General features: G+C 35.0%; 2 protein-coding genes across 2 annotated transcripts in view; one reads left to right on the top strand and one right to left on the bottom strand.

Annotated features, from left to right (window-relative positions):
• Positions 1–3,772, top strand: part of LOC132180068 (phosphoglucomutase, cytoplasmic) — a 24,898-nt gene extending 21,126 nt beyond the window's left edge. The window contains exons 17-18 of the mRNA XM_059592913.1: positions 3,262–3,378; positions 3,460–3,772. Of these exons, the coding sequence (XP_059448896.1) occupies positions 3,262–3,378; positions 3,460–3,531 (189 nt within the window). The 3' untranslated portion in view covers positions 3,532–3,772. The remainder of the gene's footprint in view (positions 1–3,261; positions 3,379–3,459) is intronic.
• Positions 3,773–6,253: 2,481 nt separating this feature from the next.
• On the bottom strand, positions 6,254–9,049 carry LOC132177514 (pectinesterase-like). Its single transcript, XM_059589874.1, has 2 exons — positions 8,142–9,049; positions 6,254–7,311 (listed from the first exon to the last, which is right to left on the bottom strand). Exons 1-2 carry the CDS (start codon positions 9,025–9,027, stop codon positions 6,626–6,628), a joined length of 1,572 nt encoding a protein of 523 aa, XP_059445857.1. The 5' UTR covers positions 9,028–9,049; the 3' UTR covers positions 6,254–6,625.
• Between the last annotated feature and the right edge of the window lie 11,239 nt (positions 9,050–20,288).

Raw genomic sequence — 20,288 nt, 5'->3', positions numbered from 1 at the left:
AGGGGCTTTTGGTGGAACTTTTTAATGTGGGATAGGATGGTGGTGGAAAAAACTGAGTGTGTCAGGGCATACTTTGTGGCTTGTAACTTTAGAAATGTCGATGACAACTTTGAATGGGCTTTCACCGACGTTTATGGGCCCAATGCCGACAGTAAAAAGAGAGTGCTTTGGGATGAATTGGCTAGACTGCTTAGTTGGTAGAAAGTTCCATGGTATATTGGGGGAGATTTTAAATCCGTTTCCTAAGCGAGAGATCTAGCGGTTCCCGGTTCGTCCCAGCTATGTTGGAGTTCTCCAAGTTCATTTTTTGAACAAGGCCTTATGCACATCCCTCTTGTTGGCGGTAGTTTCATGTGGTTTAATAACCGTGATCCTCTGGTGTGGTTTATAATTGATAGCTATCTTCTCTGTCTTGATTGGGAGGCCCACTTTCCTGATGTTTCTCAGCAAAGGCTTCCTAGAGTTTTATCCGATCACTTTCCTTTATTGCTGGATTGCACTGTTGTTGTCAGGAGCATAAATGTTTTAAGAATATGTGGCTTAAATATGAGGGTTTTGTGGAGGGGGTGAATTAGTGGTGGTCATCTTATAGTTTTCAAGGATTCCCCACTTTTGTCTTGGCTCTAAAACTAGAGGATTTGAAACTCAACTTGAAAAAATGGAGTGAGGAGGTGTTTTGGCAATGTCGAGATGAGGAAGAAGAATTTTTTGGTTGGAAGTCCATGATCTTGATGCTATTGAAGAAGAACGATTCCTATCAGATGAGAAAATGCAAGAAAGGCAAAGGTCGTCTTAGTCGTCTTATAGTTTTCAAGGATTCCCCACTTTTGTCTTGGCTCAAAAACTAGAGGATTTGAAACTCAACTTAAAGAAATGGAGTGAGGAGGTGTTTGGCAATGTTGAGATGAGGAAGAAGAATTTTTTGGTTGGAAGTCCATGATCTTGATGCTATTGTAGAAGAACGATTCCTATCCCTATCAGTTGAGAAAACGCAAGAAAGGCTAAGGTCACTAGTGATTTGAAAATGACTACTCTTTTGGAAGAAGTGAGTTGGAGATAGAAATCAAGGACCCTTTGGCTGAGAGACAAAGACTATAATACAAAATTTTTCCAACGTGGCAAATTCAAATAGAAGGAACAACACCGTGCATTCCTTAGTGCGTAACGACTCCATCTCTTTAGATTCATTTGAAATAATTGAGCATATACTACAATTTTACACTCATCTCTATTCCGAGCAATTCAGTTGGCGGCCTAACTTGGATGGCTCTCTTTTAATTCTATTAATGCAGAGGAGGCTACATGGTTGGAAAGAGCTTTTGAGGAGAGTCAGGTCTTTGAGGTGGTGGTGAAAGCTCTAAATGGTGATAAGACCTCAAGCCTTGATTATTTTTCTTTGGTTTTCTTCTCGTCTTGTTGGGGGATTCCCAAAGAAGATACCATGAATGTCTTTCATGAGTTCCATGGATGGGGTAAGTTAGGAGTCTCAATGCCTCGTTTTGTTGCCTTTATTCTCAAGAAAGATGGGGCATTAGGTAAGCGGCGTTTATAAAATCAAATCTAAAGTTCTAGCCCACTGGCTAAAAGCAGTGTTGGAGAAGGTTATTTCTAGGTCTCAGAATGCTTTTATCAAGGGGAGATTGATTTTAGACTCGATCCTTATTTCTAATGTATGTCTCGATAGTAGAATTAGATGAGAGGTCCCATGTTTGCTTTATAAATTGGTTCTAGAGGAAGATTTATGATCATGTTAATTGGGACTTCCCGTTGTATCTATTGAGGAGAGGAGATGTGGTTTCAGGGAGAAATGACAAGAATGGATAGCTCATTGAATCTCTATGATTTGTTTGTGTGTCTTGATTAACAGAACTCCATCCAACTTTTTAAATAGTTCCCACGGCTTGAGATAGGGGATCCTCTACCCTTTTTGTTGTTTGTTGTCGTCATGGAAGCGTTAAGTCGAATGCTGTCCACCATTGTGAATAAGGGTCTCTTATCAGGCTTTTGGTGGGGTCAAGAAATAACAAAGTGGTTACTTTGTCTCATCTCCTTTTTGCGGGTGACACTTTGGTTTTTTTGTGAGGCGAATCCCAAGCATCTTTGTAATTTGCGGTATCTTCTTATGTTTTGAAGTTGTTTTGGGGTTGAAAATGAACCTGACTAAATTAGAGTTAGCCCCCTATTGGCTCCGTGGATGATATTGGAGGCTTGACCGGTATCCTTGGTTGTAGGGGACACTCTTTACCTATGAAGTTTTTGGGTCTTCCAATATCTATATAGGATGAAATGGTAGTTCAGAGTCAAAGATGAAATGCTTTGAGCTCTTTACTGTTGATCTCTTTCTTCAAGAACTTCTATTTTAAAGAGATCTCATGTGATGAGATTCTCTTCTTCGATCCTTTGGTTAAGGCTCAATATGTTGAAAATTGGGACTCCATCAGTGTTTCTCCTATTCGTCATATGAACCAGTGCTGCTGTCCCACAACACAGTTCAGCAGGTGACCTGGTTTTCTTTTATTTACTGTCATCAGTCTGAAGAACAGCCTTCTTAATGCCTTTTTAGGTCTAAAGAAGGATTCCCTTGATGTTAGCAGTGAAGTGGTCCTGAAGCTTTTCAGCTAATAGGAAGCTATATTTTAATAGAGTCATCTACGAGTTAAAGACTGAAATTATGGCATACAGTTCAGTTAAAACGGAAATGCAAAACTTTTGTAACAATGAATCTGCAGTAATTATTTGTACTTGTTGTTTTTACGTTCTTTACATCCTTGGCCTTGAATAAGCTGTCATATTTGGGATCATATGCTCAATATTTTTGCATCATAAAGGGTTCATGTTTCATAGTGAAGAACTTTAGCTGTTCATTCATACAGAATTGTTAAAGGAGCACGTTCAGATGTGGCAAAAGTTGTCGATGCTGATGAATTCGAGTACAAGGATCCTGTTGATGGCTCCATCTCAAAGCACCAGGGTATTCGATATTTGTTTGAGGATGGATCACGATTGGTAAGTTGACTCCTCATACCAATTTTTTTTTTTTTTCATAATTCATCTGACGGAACATTGTTGTCACTAGGATCTAATTTATGGGAGACTCACAAAGATAGAATTCATGTAATGGAATTTAACTATTTATAGTAAAAATTGTTGACATTTTATTTTATGGAGACCAAACAGAATTCACTTAATAAAGTTGTGACCATGGAAGTATTTTGGTTGAAGCTCAGTGAACTTATTCATACTTCCTGAACACACTTGCAGGTTTTCCGCCTTTCAGGAACTGGCTCTGAAGGTGCAACCATCCGTCTATACATTGAGCAGTACGAGAAGGATCCATCAAAAACTGGCCGAGATTCTCAAGAAGCACTTGGTCCTCTTGTGAGATATCCCTAACCTCTATCTGATTATCCATGTTATGTTCAATTATTTGGGCTCAGCCTGATGCATCTAATTACACAGGTTGAGGTTGCTCTGAAGCTTTCCAAGATGCAGGAATTCACAGGCCGCAGTGCCCCTACCGTCATTACATAAATGCAAACAGGGCCATAGTAAGATTGTATGTTGTCTTGATGCTGCTACCTTTACGGTCGAAATTTTCTCTTGAATTTTGATACTCCCCCAACCCTTGACCAGTTGGACATAAGTTTACATCATTTTGTAACCTTTTGGATGGGCATAAGAGCATTATGGACTCAAAATACCTGCCTATCTCTTTTTCCTTTTTAATCTTCAAAATAATATGGGTGTCTATTACTCTGCCCCTATATCCTTATCTCACGACCTTTACATTTTCTGCAAATTTTGGTTAACTCTGTTTGCGACCTTGAAGTCTGCTTTTTATTTTTTATTATTATTATTATTATTATTTTTATTTGGGACTCAAAATTATGCACACGCCTCTGCATTATAAGCTCAATTAGCGACTACGTCTTATAAAGCGGAGGTAACTAGTTCGAATTCTCCCTCCCCCTCTTGTGTGGACATGTCAAAAAAAAAAAGGCTCAATTAGTGCCCAAAATTTACTTTAGGCATATTAGTCTATTATAAGAGAGATTTTTAATATATATATATATATATTCCCTTAAAATGCTAAATTTTGTGTTAGCACAATAGTTAAGCTGCTTTTCTGGCTAATCCAAAAAGAATAATAATAATAAGAAAAGTAAAACAAATTTCTAGGATTCTCTGCAAAAGATCTAGGTGGAAAACTTTCAGAAAAGTCTCCATTGTTGTGACTAAACCGAGCACCAAGCTTGGACAATGCACAGATAAGGCCGATTACCATAGGGGGACCATTCAGATTTTTGTCCCTACGATTGTTTCTTCATGTCAAAATCATTTCTCTAAAGTTAATAATATTATTATTCCTTCCAAAAAAAAGAAAAGAAAAGAAAAAGAAACCTCTTACAAGTCAAACTCGGCCTAACGTACTTAGCTGGCTAATAATTTAAAGTTGATGTTAAATAAAGATTAAAGTTGGGGTCAACCTGGAGGCAGTCACAAACAATCACATTCCAACCCTTTTAAACCGTTACTGCATTGTCATAGTGTACGGAAGTCCTTTGAATAGTATACCATAAGAACTAATTTTTCATTGTCTTATCATTTCAATTATATTATAATTATATATGGCCGCCTCCAAGTTTGACAAGTTAGGTGTCGATGTCGGTGGGTGACCACAAGCTTAATTATATTAATTAGTTAATTCATATGTGTGAGATAATGTTGAACATACCCCATTAGCTTTATATCTCATGGTCTGGGAATCACGAGCCCTACCATAATTAACCAAAAGGAGTATCCGTCAATTCTTTCTTTTTCCCCCAAAGATATGACAATCTCAACACACACCTGCCCAACAAATAGAGACAACACCCTGTATAGATTCTTACCAATAAAATTTTCTGTTAAAATAAATAAATGTGTTGTCTTCTTGCTTACAAGAAAGCAGGCAATTTTTGACCAAAATGTTTTTGGCTAACTTTAGGTTACTAGGAGCAACATAATTATGCGAAGATTATTTGAATTTACTTAAGAATAGATAAAGAAGATATCCAATTTTGAATAAGGATTCCTTATAATTTCAAAGAAATTGTAAATTCTCCAATTATAAAATCCGGGTCATTTCTTGTATCAAACGGCTTCAAAAATGTTATATATTAAAAAAGTTATTGATGAGAATAGTATATGTTCATCAGATTATTGTTCTCTATGTTGTAGAAAAGTTTTGAGCCATAATCTGTCTTTTGATTTTATGAAGAAGAATCATATTTTCAAAATTAAAAAAACATTTTGAAAAAAAAATTCTTTTTGTCTGCCTTGATAACATGTCACGTTTTTAATATGCCGATAGATGAAAGAAATGACTTGAAAAATTGTATAATTTGAGAATTTAAAATTTCTTAAAATTGTAAGAGATACTTGCCCTTACATTTCACCCAATTTTTTTTTTTTTAATGCCCACTACACAATTCTCAATAAAAGTAAATTAATATAGCTTAATTATAACACCTTAATTATAATATCCTTTCCATTTTAAATCCCTTCAATTTTTCTCAGTCAGCGCATTTAGAAGGACAAAATTATTCAAATTTTTTTGAGGTCTAAAAAAAAATTGAGAGAATTTGAAAGGGAGAGATCATTTTCCCAATTTCACTGAAATAAATACCATGGTACGTAATTACCTGTACACCCTCTAGCGTTCTAACTTAGATGAGTGGGTGACGATTCAACACGTGAAGTCAACTTTCAAGTTTTGAATTCATTACGTCCACACATATATATAATATCGTCATGTAATTTGATAATGAAAATTTCTGTAGCATCACTGCCTCGTTTTGAAGATAAACATAATCATGTGCTTCTATAATATTGTGATTTTTATATAGAGTTTCTTTTGTTTTATATTAAAAAAAATATTATATACTATATTCTTATCTTATTTTTAGGTAATATATTCTTATCTTATTGAATTGATGTTATGTGCCCATTAACTTTTAGATTTTTTTATTTTTTTATAAGAAAAATAAATGCTTATGGCTATTATCATATTAACCCAATAAAATAATAGTATTACTCTTACGTACTCTTTATATTAATCTCGAGGCATCGTAGCTTCCCCATTCTTTGTACATGCATTCACATAGAAAATGAACACTTGAAACGGCTCGGGACTTTATTAATTATTGTATTTATTCATTACTTTTTTCTTAACCAATTTTAACACAAATTATCTATATATATAAGGGAATAAAATCGTTATTAATAATAATATTTTGTCAACATTACCATTACTATACAATAAAAAACAACATTTGATTATTTATGTTTACAAATACAGATTCAATAGCTTATTTTCACTGCAACATGATTAAGTTGCATAACAATCCAATAACGTTCTACTAAACAGTAATATTTTCTTGGCTACCTACCATTTATCACAAGTAAACCCCAGCTGCTAGCTAGCTTCAGCATCTTCCTTTATATCATCTAATAACATAAGCAACTTGACACTTTTATCCAACTTTACGTCACTATCTTTACGTCACAATTAATTGATTTAAAGTCTATAGACACCCACTAGCTATATCTTTCTTAAGAAAATGATAACTCTTTTAGCGACTTATCAAAGCCCATTCTCAAATGGCACCCGAGACTCTGCAATCCACGAACCTCCGGCCAAAAAGTTCCCGACGGTGAACTTTCCGGCCTCCGCCGGGCTCGTTATTACGTGATAACCCCCCCAGTTAACCCTCCCCGAAGTATCAGCTCCACTCCCGCTGTTCATATACTCCCCATAATAAAGCGTTTCCAACGCAAAGCTTCCGCTCCATGGAAGCCAACCTGCGGGGTTTATCAAACTGCCCAAATTGCTCTTCATGAACACCGTTCGCGAGTACTTCTGCCACGGCCTCCCCAGATAAGTCTTCACGGAGCTCAAATCCCCCGCCGCCGTCACCCGAGAGTTGTGCACGACGATGCCGGTGTTTTCGTTCGGATCTGTTCTCGCTTGCGCCGTGATGGTGTTTTGCTGGCCGCTCATCGGCTTTCTGACGTAGATGTTGCAGTTCTGGACGACGGCGACGGCGTCGCCGAATATGAAGTCTTGGGTGCCGTAAATGTCGCAGTCGCGGTAGAACTGCCGCTGCGAATACACGTACAAGGTGTCTTGGTACCCCTTGAAGCTGCAGCGGTAGAAGACGGAGAAGTCCGATCCCGACCGGAGTGCCACGGCTTGGTGGTTTTGCGGTCCGGCGGTGTTTTCAAAGGTTATGTCCCGTGCGACGAACCGGTCCCCGGAGTCGGCAATTGCTGAGAGAAGATAAAATTGTACGGTCAATTTAACACTACTATTTTTTTTTTTTTTTTTGCTGAAATTTTTGATACATTAATGAGAATGAAGGATGTACTTTTGGTGTACTGGTTGTCTGACTTTAACTAGGACAAAGGAGGGTCATATTATATTAAAAAACAAATTGAGGGGCCAAAGTTATATATAAAAAAATAAAAATCTAAAATATAATTTTTTGGTGGGACGATCCAACTCCGGAGAGAAGGTTACCTCGTTAACTTCTGAAACATGAATTATTTTAAACGTTGAGATTTATGAATTTAAGAATTTCATATTTAAAAGAAATTCTAGAAAATCTCAATCTCTTCTAAATTTGACAAATAAAAAAATTAATTTTATAATCATATTTCAATTAGAAAAAGTAACATAAAAATCGAAAACATTTCTACATGTACATTAAATATACACTTAGCAGCAAAGGTCTTTTAAAACGTTCCAAAAATACCCAGATTTGTAAGGGTCTATTTGAGATTGAGTTTGAAGAGTTTAAAAGTACTTTTAACACTCAAAATGTCCGTTTAATAAAAAAAAAAAAAAAAAGTACTCATTTGGTAACAAAATTAAAAGCACTTTTAAGAGTCTAAAAAACCTAAAAATGACGAAAACACACTTTTGATAAAAGCTTAAAAAATGAAACTTTTAACCAAAAGCGTTTTTTTTACTTCAAAGCTTTATTTATCAAACGCAATTTCAAATATGTTCAAAAGTTTTTGTCTTTTTCTCTTTATTATTGAAAACTTGACATTAATTAATTACCAAGATTTTAAGTTTCATAAACCAAACAACTTACCAAAAGTCGCTGATCCAAAAGTTGTCGAGCCACCATTAGCGCTCCTGCTACCGGTAACAACCGTGGAACCCATTCCGTCGCCAATAATCATTATATTTGACTTCTTAACCTGAACGTTCTCTTTGTAAACTCCCGCCTTCACGTATATAACAAATCTGCCACCGCCACCACCCGCCGCCTCCACTGCCTCGGAAATGGTCTTGTAATTTCCAGACCCATCTTGTGCTACCACCACATCAGCCGCAGGTGCACCCGCCCCCGATGACTGCAGCAGCTTCCTGTCCGCTGCAGAAACCCACGTCGGGAAGCCGTCAGAGAGCAACCGCCGCCCGCCAGCATTCTGTTGGCTATGTAACGTAGCCGCGGCCGCCGCCTTATTAACTGCGAGCACATTGCTAAGAAGTTTGGAAAAGTTTGTTAGCATGTTGGGAAAGGATTGTAATTTAGAAGACACGTGGAGATCGGTAAAACCGTTGTGACATGTTTGTTGGTTGGCAATGGATGCACTTATCCATGTTACAGCATCGGTCGGATTGTTGGAGCTCGAGGAGCGGTTAATCTGGTTAACCGTATCCTCGTACAGTTCCAAACAATCTTTCCATGCTGATTTGGCTTTCTCGTCGAATAAATTTGTGTCCATGGCTGAGATAAGCTGGTGGGCTTCGATGGCCTGATGCATGGTTACCTTGTGGGCCAAGTCAGGAAATTTTAGGTCTGCTTCATCGAGGGTTGATGGAAGAAAGTTGGTGTTAATGAAATGATTGCATATTTCTGGATATGGGGTTTGGCTACATGATGTAATTGTTGCACCATGGACCGACCTCGGAAATATTAAAACTAGAAGAAGAAATGCACTTGAGATGGCTAATAATGCAAGCTTCTCCATTGAAAGACCTCAAGGATTTTGTTTTTTTCTTTGGTTTGAATGGATTGAAGATGGGAAGGGAAAGTTGTATATATAGGCGTTTTCAAACAAATGAGAAATTCGTTAGGGTTTTGCTTTCAAAATGGGTTGGGGCCATGCATATGACGCTTACGTGAAACAAGAATCTTTATCTTCTCGCATAATTATTATTATTTTTCGATATTTATTTATTTATGGTTGTTTTTGAATGGTGACCTAGTCTTGTCATTTATTTATTGCTGATTTTTGAATAGCATAAAATGATGAAGAAAATTAGATCAGATGATTGAATCAATGTACGTTAATAAGTCATGAGTCTCTTTAGTTACTTTACTTTTTGGTCTTGGTCGGCTATAACGAACAAGTCGTGAATTTTCCACGTAGTTGGCTCAAGTTCCTACTTTACTTGAATAATTAATATATATGTACCATTTTTTTTTATCATATATATATATATATATATATATATATAAAGCTTGTGCAGAGTTTTCTTGCAAGAATTAAGTTATACTGCATGCGGTAAATTAAAGATCATGTACACGTACGTATGTTAGGTGACCTAGCTTGGTGTCGTTAATTTGTTTGAGTGCTAAAAAAGAAATAAGAGTCAGTGAACGATCTTAAATCACATATGTGGGTGATGAATGCATTAATTGGGGGCGGATGAAGATATTTGGCTTATTCGAAAGCTAATTAGCATGGTTTCCAACTACACACGGTATGACACGTGAATCATGGGGGTTTGATTACGATGGGATTTTCTTTGGTGAACAGCTGTATGGCCTAGTGGTTGCTGCTTCTTGCTGGGTTCTACTGATGCCATGTGGTCCAACTAAAACACTAGACCAGTAGTACTACTTTGTTGTCCCAATATGTACTTGTTCATTTTGTGTATGCGTGTCGGGCAGCCAATTCTGACATCAGCCACAGTAATATTGTTAACTCCCTTTCTAAGGATCTTTCTAAACTGGGCTGTTTGGGGAAGAGTTTCCGAGAAGAAACAAAAACATATTTATGAATTGAAATACTTTTTAGTTGAAAGAAAAGTGACGACAGCAAAAAAGGAAAAACAAATAATTGAGTCTTTATTTATTTTATATTTTAAATTATTTTGTGATTCAATAATGACTCAAGTGATCAGGATAAGGATCGAATTGAGGAGAAATTCTGGTGAATGATTAGGGTTAAGTTTCTTAGGAAGATGATACATCGATCTAGCCTTTTATATGTGATTTGTTTGGCCTTCTAGCCTATTCTTTAGGCCGGTGACGTCGCACCCCTTTCACTCTCCTAGCCGTTAGGATAGCCAGGGTTGTGTGTAGGAAATTTTCGTGATGTGAGGCTACCCTTTAATTTTTTTGAAGTTTAGGGCACAAAACTATATTTTCTTCTATATGAAAATATATTTTACAATAACTTCTTTTATCTTCTCATATACTATTAAAATGTTATTTCTTTACAAAATATAAGTTCCGTCCCTACTCTCACTTTTTTTTTCACAAAATTTCAACACAATCCCTAATTAAAGACAAAAAGATAAAAGAAAATAAATAAAAGATAAATGTTTATATTATAAAATTAATGTATAAGGAGAAACTTTTGGTTTCCTACACATTGTGAAACACTGTAGCAACCCTTGAGGGTTGGTTAAATGTATTGAATGTGATATGAGTAGGTTTTTGTGATTTTTTTTTTTTAATTTTTCCTAAACATAAGGAAGGAAAATACAGATAGAGCATCTGCTACTAGTGCTCTTAAGAAAAAATCTTTAAGATGCGAGAGAAAACTTTGAATGGTACGTCCAGATTAGGGTGACGGGGTATCGATTGGGTTCGGAGTCGGCCTAGATCCGGGCCCTTTGGGCCAGCCAGGGGTCATGGGTCTTTTGGGCCTTGGGCTTCTCAAGTGGGCTGGCGGCCCTGGGTCTATTGGGTCTTGGGCTATTAGTTTCCTAAGAACATAATTGTTACCAAAATTTGTAAAGATCTGATCTTCTTACGTAAGAAACAAACAATTTTGTAGTCTTTGGAATAGAACTACGAACCTTGACAAAGAATTAATGCACGTTGGAGGCCATCTCGCATGACCGTTGATCGAGTTAAGTCGTTGGCAAAGAGAGAAAAGTAAAACTACAACCAATACTCTCCGTACGGATCTCACATCATCATAAGTTGGCATGGATGAGTATCTTTTGGTTTTCCCTATTATTCAATAGTCTAACAACCAACAAAAACTCCTAAAACAATTACCTTACTATTTCAAAAAAATTAATAATTTTAAAGTTTTTGTTTATAAAGCACAATTTTGTCTGCTACCAAGTAAAGTATTTTTATAAACCACTAATTACTTTATGTCGACTGACTTTTCTTCTTAATATAAAATCCAAGTGTTACCCATATTGACAAAACCGATAAGTGATTCACTCGATGGGTCTAGAAATCAAAATACTAGATACCTATTCGCTGAAAAAAGCATTAATCTGATGGAACATAAAGGTAAAAACAGTTTTCAATGTTTTACGAGTATTTTGTGTGTTAAATTATTTGTTAAAAAGAGGATGTTTTCACAAAATGGATCTAATGATATATGTTCTTTTTCTTTTGTCATCTTTTCGTTTTGGTTAATTAGAGAGTGATAATTGAGGTAGTGCTTTCTATCATGATCATCCCCATTGCTAAGATAGTGCCTCTGGATTCTTTTATGGTACGTAGGACCTCCGGCGTGAGTAATTAATATTCTATCTTCTTTTTCATCGTTTCCGCCGGCGTGTGAGAAAGTATAGTAGTGGACCATACACAAGTACTGTATATCCAAAATATTCTTCGGCTTCTTCATTGCTTCCATGAAATATGAACCAATTGACAAGTATGTTTCGTCTCAGCATGAAAGCCACACCACAACAAGTCAACAACATTGAAAGAATTACATGGCCTGCCATGCATGGGCCACCCATGGCTGTTGCTATATATTGCTTTCGATCTTTTTCTTTGGCCCGCGATAAAAGACGACTTGGATCAGACGAGAGATCTTATCGGGTGTACGTTGAATGAGTCCTTTGGGTTGAATTTTGAATCAAAGATCGATGTGAGATGGATTCCCATCTTAGAGTAAGGCAAAGGTAAAAGCATCCATGGTCATGCACATTTGGACAAAGTCGTCTACTTCAAAAGTATGCAGCCATATTTTGTTTTTGTTAAGTGATTTCAAGGAAATTCTCACATGGTTGGCTTGTATTAGGGTGAAAGTTCGACTTTAAAAATGAGAATCCTAATTCACTCATTTCCTGGTGAGACCGGATTGATTTGAGAGAGCGTCTCCGGTTTCCATTATCTCAGCTCTTTCACTATGGTCACATGCATATAGTTAGAACATATATAGTTTGTCTCTACTACAAAATAACATTTTGATTAGTAACGTATCAATAGACTTGACATGTTACTAAATGTTAGTAACATGTGGTTAGTAGCGCGTGTGGCGTGTTACTAAGTTGGATGTTACTAAAAAACATTTAATAACGTGTTAATTATAAAAAATTAATAAAAATAATAAATTTTTTTTTTCAAATTTATTTCCGGAATTTTTTTTTTTTTTTCAAATAATATCATTATATTATTTGAAAAAAAAAATTCCGGAGATAAACTTGAAAATCAGATTCCATGATCATGGAATCTGATTTTCAAAAATCCTAACTCATGCAGTAGCAAATCAAAATTTAATTGAAAAAAAATAATAATAATTGAACGTGGAATACGGTAAGAGCAAAAAATTATTAAATCCAAACCCGGCCAGATGGTGGAGTTCTGCAACTTTCTGCTTCAACCTGGCCACATCTGCTTCAACAAGAGCAAGTAGAACACCCCAATCGGCTATATAAAACAAAGACCCACCATAAATCAACTAAAAATTATTCAATATCTACCAATTTAACTAATGGGTATCCCAAAAAGGGAGTTGTATGATCTCATGGGTAGCATTCAAAACCGAATTTGGAGCAACCCAAATACTGTGGAGAAATTTTTTCGTTTTACAGCCTAAGCTCTAAAATTTTTTAGGGATTTTGGCTAAATCATTAAGTGGGTATAATCATACATACTATGTTACTAACCCATAATTTTTCCTCAACAATCAGTCAATATAACAGAGATCGATTGATTAAATCAACAACATAATCAATAGATTAACGCATATATATACCTAAGGAGAGGAGATCAAAGGAGATGCAGAGGGTATGGTGGCCGGAGTACTGCCGGAGGGAGATAGAGTGACGGCTGGAGGTGATTTTGGCAAAGAGAGCACGACTGAGACACTGGGCGACGGAGGAGAGAGTAAGTGAGAGAGAAAACGATGGAGAGCTACTGGAAGGAAAAGAGAAGAAGAAAGAAGAAAGAAAAAGTGCGGCTGAGAGGAAGAAAAAAGAGGGAAGAAGAAAGAAAAAGAGAAAAAGAGGGACTGGCGCGTACGCGTGTTTCCAATGCCCATTTATTAACGTGTCAACTTTGACACGTTACTAAAGTTTTCGAAATTTTTTTTTAATTTTTTTTAATTTTTTTTAAGTTTTCGATTTAGTAACGTGTCAAATTTGACACGTTACCATTTAGTAGCGTGCCAACTTTGACACGTTACTAAAGTTTTTGAATTATTTTTATTTTTATTTTTTTTAAGTTTTCGATTTAGTAATGTGTCAACTTTGACATGCTACTAAAGTTTTCGATTTTTTTTTTAAAAATTTTTTTAAAATTTTTTTAAGTTTTCGATTTAGTAACGAGTTAAATTTGACACGTTACCATTTAGTAACGTGTCAAATTTGACACGTTACCATTTAGTAACGTGTCAACTTTGACACGTTACTAAAGTTTTCAAAATTTTTTTTTTTTTGAGTTTTCGATTTAGTAACGTGTCAAATTTGACACGTTATTATACTAAATGGTAACGTGGCAAAAAGTAATGAACAGTAAATATATTACAAATCATATAATTTTTTGTAGTGAGCTCTCTCACATGTCTTTTTGAATCAAAGATCGATGTGAGATGGATTCCCATCTTAGAGTACGGCAAAGGTAAAGCATCCATGTTCATGCACATTTGGAGAAAGTTGTTTACTTCAAAAGTATGCAGCCGTATGTTGTTTTTGTTCAATGATTTTAAGAAATTCATACGTGGTTGGCTTGTATTAGGGTGAAAGTTCGACTCTGGAAATGAGAATCCTAGTTCACTCATTTTCTGGTGAGACCGAATTGATTTGAAAGAGCATCTACGATTTCCATCTTCTTAGCTCTTTCACTATGGTCACATATAGTTAGAATAGATACAATTCGTCTCTCTCGCATGTCTTTTTGATTAGGAAAAAAAAAAAAGCTTTACTGTACGAACATTAATCATCGAGCTTCCTTGAATTTGTTTCTACGCATGCATGACGTACATGATGACAATTGTAAGAATCACTATCTGTTTGAATTGAAGTTTTTTCAATAGTTTATATTTAATTTCAAGTTTCTCGTGTAAAAGAGAAAGGAAATGAAATTAAATATGAACCATTGAAAACAGAACCTAATTAGCCAACCAAATCCTTGGTATTTCAGTATTTGAATTATCATTTCATATTGTGGGGTACTTGGATAGTTATAAGGTTGATGTAAAGGGTTTTGAGAGCTCAGCAATGCGTCCGTTGTGTATATCTTTTTCTTAGGCAGCTTTATACAAAACTTTCACATTAAGTTGATATTAACCCTTTTTCTCCATCTTTTTCGTTGCTCCTATCAATGAATAGAGGTGTCCATCTTTCTAATTAACTACACATTCGGGTACGTTAAAATTTGATTTAGATTGATATGAAATGTCATTAAATAGATGCCTCATACTTTTCTTTTGGAGATAAAGGGCCAAAGCATTATTATCACCTTTTTTTTTTTTTTTTTTTTAATTTTTATATATATATATCTAATATTAAGTATATTATTATTATTTTTATTATTTTATATGAATGTTCTGATGAGTGTTCTCAGAAATAATAGATTAGTAGATGTATAAACACAGAAAATAACCTCTTCCTTTTTTTTTTTCCTGAGAAAAAACAGCAAATATGTTTTTTTATTAAAAATAAAAATAAACGCATGAATCTTTACAATTATTATTATTATTATTTTTTTATAATAAAACAATGGTACTTTGAGAATTTTGACAAGATTTAATGAAAAATTTTAACGGAATTGGATAATTCAAAGTTTGATATCCTTAATTGAGAGTTTTTGAATTTCGAGAGTACTTTCAAAACGCATGAAGGTTCAAAGATATTTTGTAAAGTTTCTCCTATATTTTAATCAAAAGTTCTTCCCAACTCTTAATTAGCCCTACTAAGCTTCATCCAAGGATGAAGTGGTAGTACTTCATTTGATTGTTCCACATTTAAACGCCATTTGTGCTAGGAAGACTACTTGTAAAAAACTTATTTTGTCTACTATTATTCTCAAGTTCCTATCATTCATACCCTAAAATTAATGAATGAAAGCAAACTTATGAGTGGGCTTTGTACAAGCCTTAATTGAGTATAACACTTTTTGGCCCCTTTGAAAGAGACATTGTAACAATACGTCAATGAAGTCTATTACTCCGATCCCGACAAAGCAACAAAAGAGAGGAGCACTTAATTAATTCTACTGATTACTACCTATTGAAAGCTATTGATCATATATTCCACGTAATTGCTTCAAAACACATTAAGATTTGCTTCTTTTCATTGGCCTTCAAAAACATTTCCTTTTTCTATGGCGGCCGCCTTGTCCACGTACCCTTTTTTGGTTGATTTCATACCATAACGGGATGAGAAACCAAATACAAGAAATATTATATCAATTTTTGTCATAGCTATTGTTGCCATTGAAGCAATTAGGACAGGTTAATGAGCAGAACTTAGTGGCAAGCAACACCAGACCCATCCATGCACGGCTAGCCAAGCCAAAACTTTTACTTATTCTCGAGAGTTAGGTCAAGAATACTAGTTTTTAATAAATACTAAAGAACAGTAGAGATTGTGTGTTTTTGCAAAAGCTTGAGGCTTCTCTGTTTTTAGGTTTGAAATATTAGGAGAGATAAGAGAACTAATGCATGTGGGACTAGTAAGAGTGACACATGGGTTTGGGGATTTAATCTCTAGCCCATGCTCTTCACCCAAATGCTTAGGCTTAAGTTTTATCCCAAGCTCAGTCTCTTATACATGCACTATTGTTTTCCTCTACCCCAAGTTTTAATAAATAAAAACAAGTAGCCCAGTTAATATAAAACTTGAATTTGTTAAATTACATCAGCTTAGTGAGAGATCTAAAGGAAAAATAAAACTAGCTCCAAATAGTCTGACTTTCTCAAGTGTAACGTCCCAGTGAATTAATCAATTAACTAGTGATTGACTCCATGATTCGCATCTCAACCTTATTCCTCTTGGAACAAGATTCAAGGATCTCATCCTCTCTGAAGAGAGATTGCAGCGGAAGACTTTAACTAAGGGACAAAGATAGCAATAATATAAACCACAATCATAATAACCATAGTGAAAATTAAAGCATCATAAAATAGATAAATCTCAAAATGTATTGGTCAGAGACCAAACACATGGAACAACTTCACCGGATTCTGTTTTCTGTGCATGAGAGGTACCATAATTTTTGTTCAGTGTATTATATTTTTTCGAACATAATGTTTTGTCAATTATCTCAAAAAATTATTTAGTGTTATTGATATATTGGATTCATTGTAATAATAACATAAACGTTTGTATCTTCAATTTGAATTGGTATGTATGCTGCATAATGGTTTGATTGCATTTTCATAATTCCACTCTTTCTAGAGAGCTAAGGAAAGCTAATTACGCAGTTGAAGAGACATTAATGATCTTGTTAGAGCATTCCCAATGGAAGAGCTAAATGCTACTTTTATCTAGAATAGCTCTTCAAATGTTCAAAAAACCTCCTACATTGGATGAGCCAAAAATAAATGTAAAATAGATATTTGATTAGAAGAGCTAAAAAAAAAGTTAAATGTAGCAGCACTTTTTAAGGGAGCCATTTATCTTTTATTGTTTCTCTCACCTGTTTTATCTTTTTCTCAAAGCGTTTCCTACTTTTTCTCTGCATGTTCTCTTTTTCCCAAAACTTTTCTTACTTTTAATAATATTTTAATAGAATATATAGAAATATAACTAATCGGATGTAGAGACATTTAAAAATGGCTTAGCTAAACTAGATAAAAGTGAATTTTGAAGAGCCATTTTACATAAAAATATGGCTCATCCATTGGGAATGCTCTTAGCAGTATATATGAAATTAAAAATTATGTTACATGAGTTGATCCAAATGTAGATTGATTAGAAATATTTGCATAAATAAGGCTTAATTTGTTTCGACATAAAATTTTTTACATAAGAAAATGTTTTCAACGGAAAATATTTTCTTGAAAAATGATTTCCTTGAAAAATTTTTTATGGCGTTTGGCGGGTACGAAAAATCACAATATATATTGTGATTTTTCTATATATTGTCATTCAATCATATTAAATTTTAAATTACAATAACGTTCCGATCGAGTCCAAGCAGGGTCCCAACAAGGTCTTGGCGAAGTCCCGACGGTAGTTTAATTGGGTCCTAGCGAGTCCTAACGATGGTTCGGCTGAGTCTCGACTGAGTTTCCAAAAAGTCCCGGTGGGTCCCGATGGGGACCCAATGATGGCCTAGTTGAGTCCTAGTGGGGTCTCAACTGGGTCCCGGTGGTGTCCGGACTAGGTCTCAGCAAAGTCTGAGCGGTGGTGCAGCCGGGTCCCGGAGGGTCCCAATGGTGTCCTTACCTAATCTCAATGGTGTCCCAACTCCCAACTAGATTCTGTCGAAGTTTCGGTGGGTCCCGATGGGTTCCCCACAAGTCCTGACCGTGTTCCAATGGGGTCCCGACTGTATCCAGACAAAGTCCTGGCAATGGCTCAATTGGATTCTAGTGAGTCCCAAGGGGGTCTTGGCGAGGTTTAGAGCGGGTCCTGACGATGGCATGATGAAATCCTGGCGAGGTCCGTCGATTTGAGAATGAGATGTTCAAACTCGAAAAATGATTTACTATTTTAAAAAATGGAAACTATTTTTTGAAAATTAAATAATCTTTTTCGGTCTAGCCAAAAATATTTTTGGTTGGCTATTATTTTTCATCACACCAAACTCCCGAAAATACATAAAATATTTTCTAGAACTCATTTTAGGCCGAAACAAACTTAGCCCAAGTTTATCCATATTAGAACAAATAAATTTACGGTTAACAATCCCAACTTCAACGTTTGCGTATGCTTTCTACTTATAGGAAACATTACAAAGATAAGATATATACAATTTGAATTTGAACCAATTTAAATGAAACAACTTATTTACATTTAAATTTAAGTTAAGCTGAATAGTATCACAACAAATACAATTGTTGTTGAGAGAATCACGGTGATATCAAACTAGTTGAGAATATCGTGGTGGGTTTAAAACTGTTTGAGAATCCTTATCCGAAATCTTATTCGTCTCCTTATCTTGTGCTTCAATAATTGCTTAAACATGTATTTTGTTTACATGTGCTAAAGGACTAAATAATTCGGTGGGCTTACCCTGAAGCAATAGTCTGGTTGGATAGCATAAAGTTTCGAAAAGCTTGATGTTAGAAGTGGGAATAGAAAGCGATCCTCAGAAAAATAAATAGAATTTCTGATCTCATAAATCATTACTTGAAAAGATTACTGAAAAAAGCTTGAGAGAGTACTTGTTGATGTTGTTATAGAGGAAAGATGCAGGCACCTAATATTCGGGATAAGTTTTCTTTTCAATTAAATTAGATGATTTTTTGTTAATTTAATTTATTAAATTAATACGTATCCAATACCGCAATGCCTTTCACAGTCAGCTCCAATGCTTCTCAACCTGTCTTATTCGTTGCACTATGCCACTATTTGTCAAGGCATCTCATAATTATTATTTCCAGCAGCTTTCTTTATCTTCAAGACGTTGCAAGTGGTATTTATTTATTTTTTTCTCCCTCTTTTCTAAGCAAACAGCAGGTGAAGGTGAAGGGAGAATTTACATCAAAACTAATACAAAAGGACTGGCTTCTAATATAATCATAATATTGCAGGAAATCAGATTTTTTTTTTTAAAAAAAAGAAGCTTGTACCAAATAAATCTCTCATCAACTACAACGCATTGTTACTTTGCGCTCATGAACTGACAACCCTATTAAACTATCATTTTGTGCCAAAAACCTCTATTCTGTCAGCCAACCAGTTAAAAAACTTGAAATAACTCAAATACCCTAACTTTATATAAAAAAAATTACATATAATACCCTTAAAATTAAACAAATATATATATATATATATATATATATATACTAGTTTCAAAAAATATAAATATATTAAAATTGAAAAACACTTCTAATTTAATTTATATATATTAAAAAAAAAGTGAATATAAAAAAATAAAAAACAATTAAAAAATACTTAAATTAAAAAAATAATAATACACTTAGAGATTATCTATGAGTGCCATGTCAAAATAACAATTTGGCCCCAGAATCAAATTCGTCAGCTTAAAATACTTATTCTAGATTACTGTAGGCTCATGATTCAAAGTCACTCAGTAGAAATTTTACGACATATGCTATTCTTAATAAAAAATAAATAAATAAAAAATATAAAAGTGATTTTAAAAAAAAAAAAAATTGAGGGGCTGCTGCAGCCACCCTTATTGGGGAGGGTGGCTGTTGACCAGCCAACCCCGGCTAGGTGGCTCACACCGCCACCCCCCCGCCCATATGGGGTATTTAATCTTTAAGGATTTAACATATAAAAGAGAATATTACGTCCAATTTAACATGGTTGACTGACAGAATTGAAATTTTGGATACAAAATTGTGGTTTAATATGGTCGACCAATGATATTATCAGTTTATAAAAATAAAGTAACAATACGTTATAATTGATAAAATAAAATGTAATTACTCCTAACTTTCAATATTTTGACATGGACGTCAAGAAAATGACCGCCCAAACACCAGACGTGGTTCAGTACGGCACGCATACTTCTGTGCAGCCGTGGTTTTGTAGGCGGTAGGCCCAATATGATAAGACTTTGACTAGGCTAACGAGTGTTTAATTATGAAAGGTGAACTTTCCTTCAGTTTCCCTATGATACAAAAATTTAAATTTTTTTTACATTTTGGTCTCCATCACTTGCTTG

This window comes from Corylus avellana, chromosome ca4, assembly GCF_901000735.1.
Source record: "Corylus avellana chromosome ca4, CavTom2PMs-1.0".
Classification (NCBI taxonomy): domain Eukaryota; kingdom Viridiplantae; phylum Streptophyta; class Magnoliopsida; order Fagales; family Betulaceae; genus Corylus; species Corylus avellana.
The sequence above is the reverse complement of the archived record's forward strand: the minus strand, read 5'-3'. Positions and strand labels throughout refer to the sequence as shown.

Bases quoted from the DNA above. Each gene is read 5' to 3' on its own strand.
- LOC132177514 (XM_059589874.1), bottom strand. From the start codon at position 9,027: ATGGAGAAGCTTGCATTATTAGCCATCTCAAGTGCATTTCTTCTTCTA. The intron at 7,312-8,141 runs GTAAGTTGTTTG...ATCTTCTCTCAG, and splicing joins TTTTGGATCAGCGACTTTTG to CAATTGCCGACTCCGGGGAC.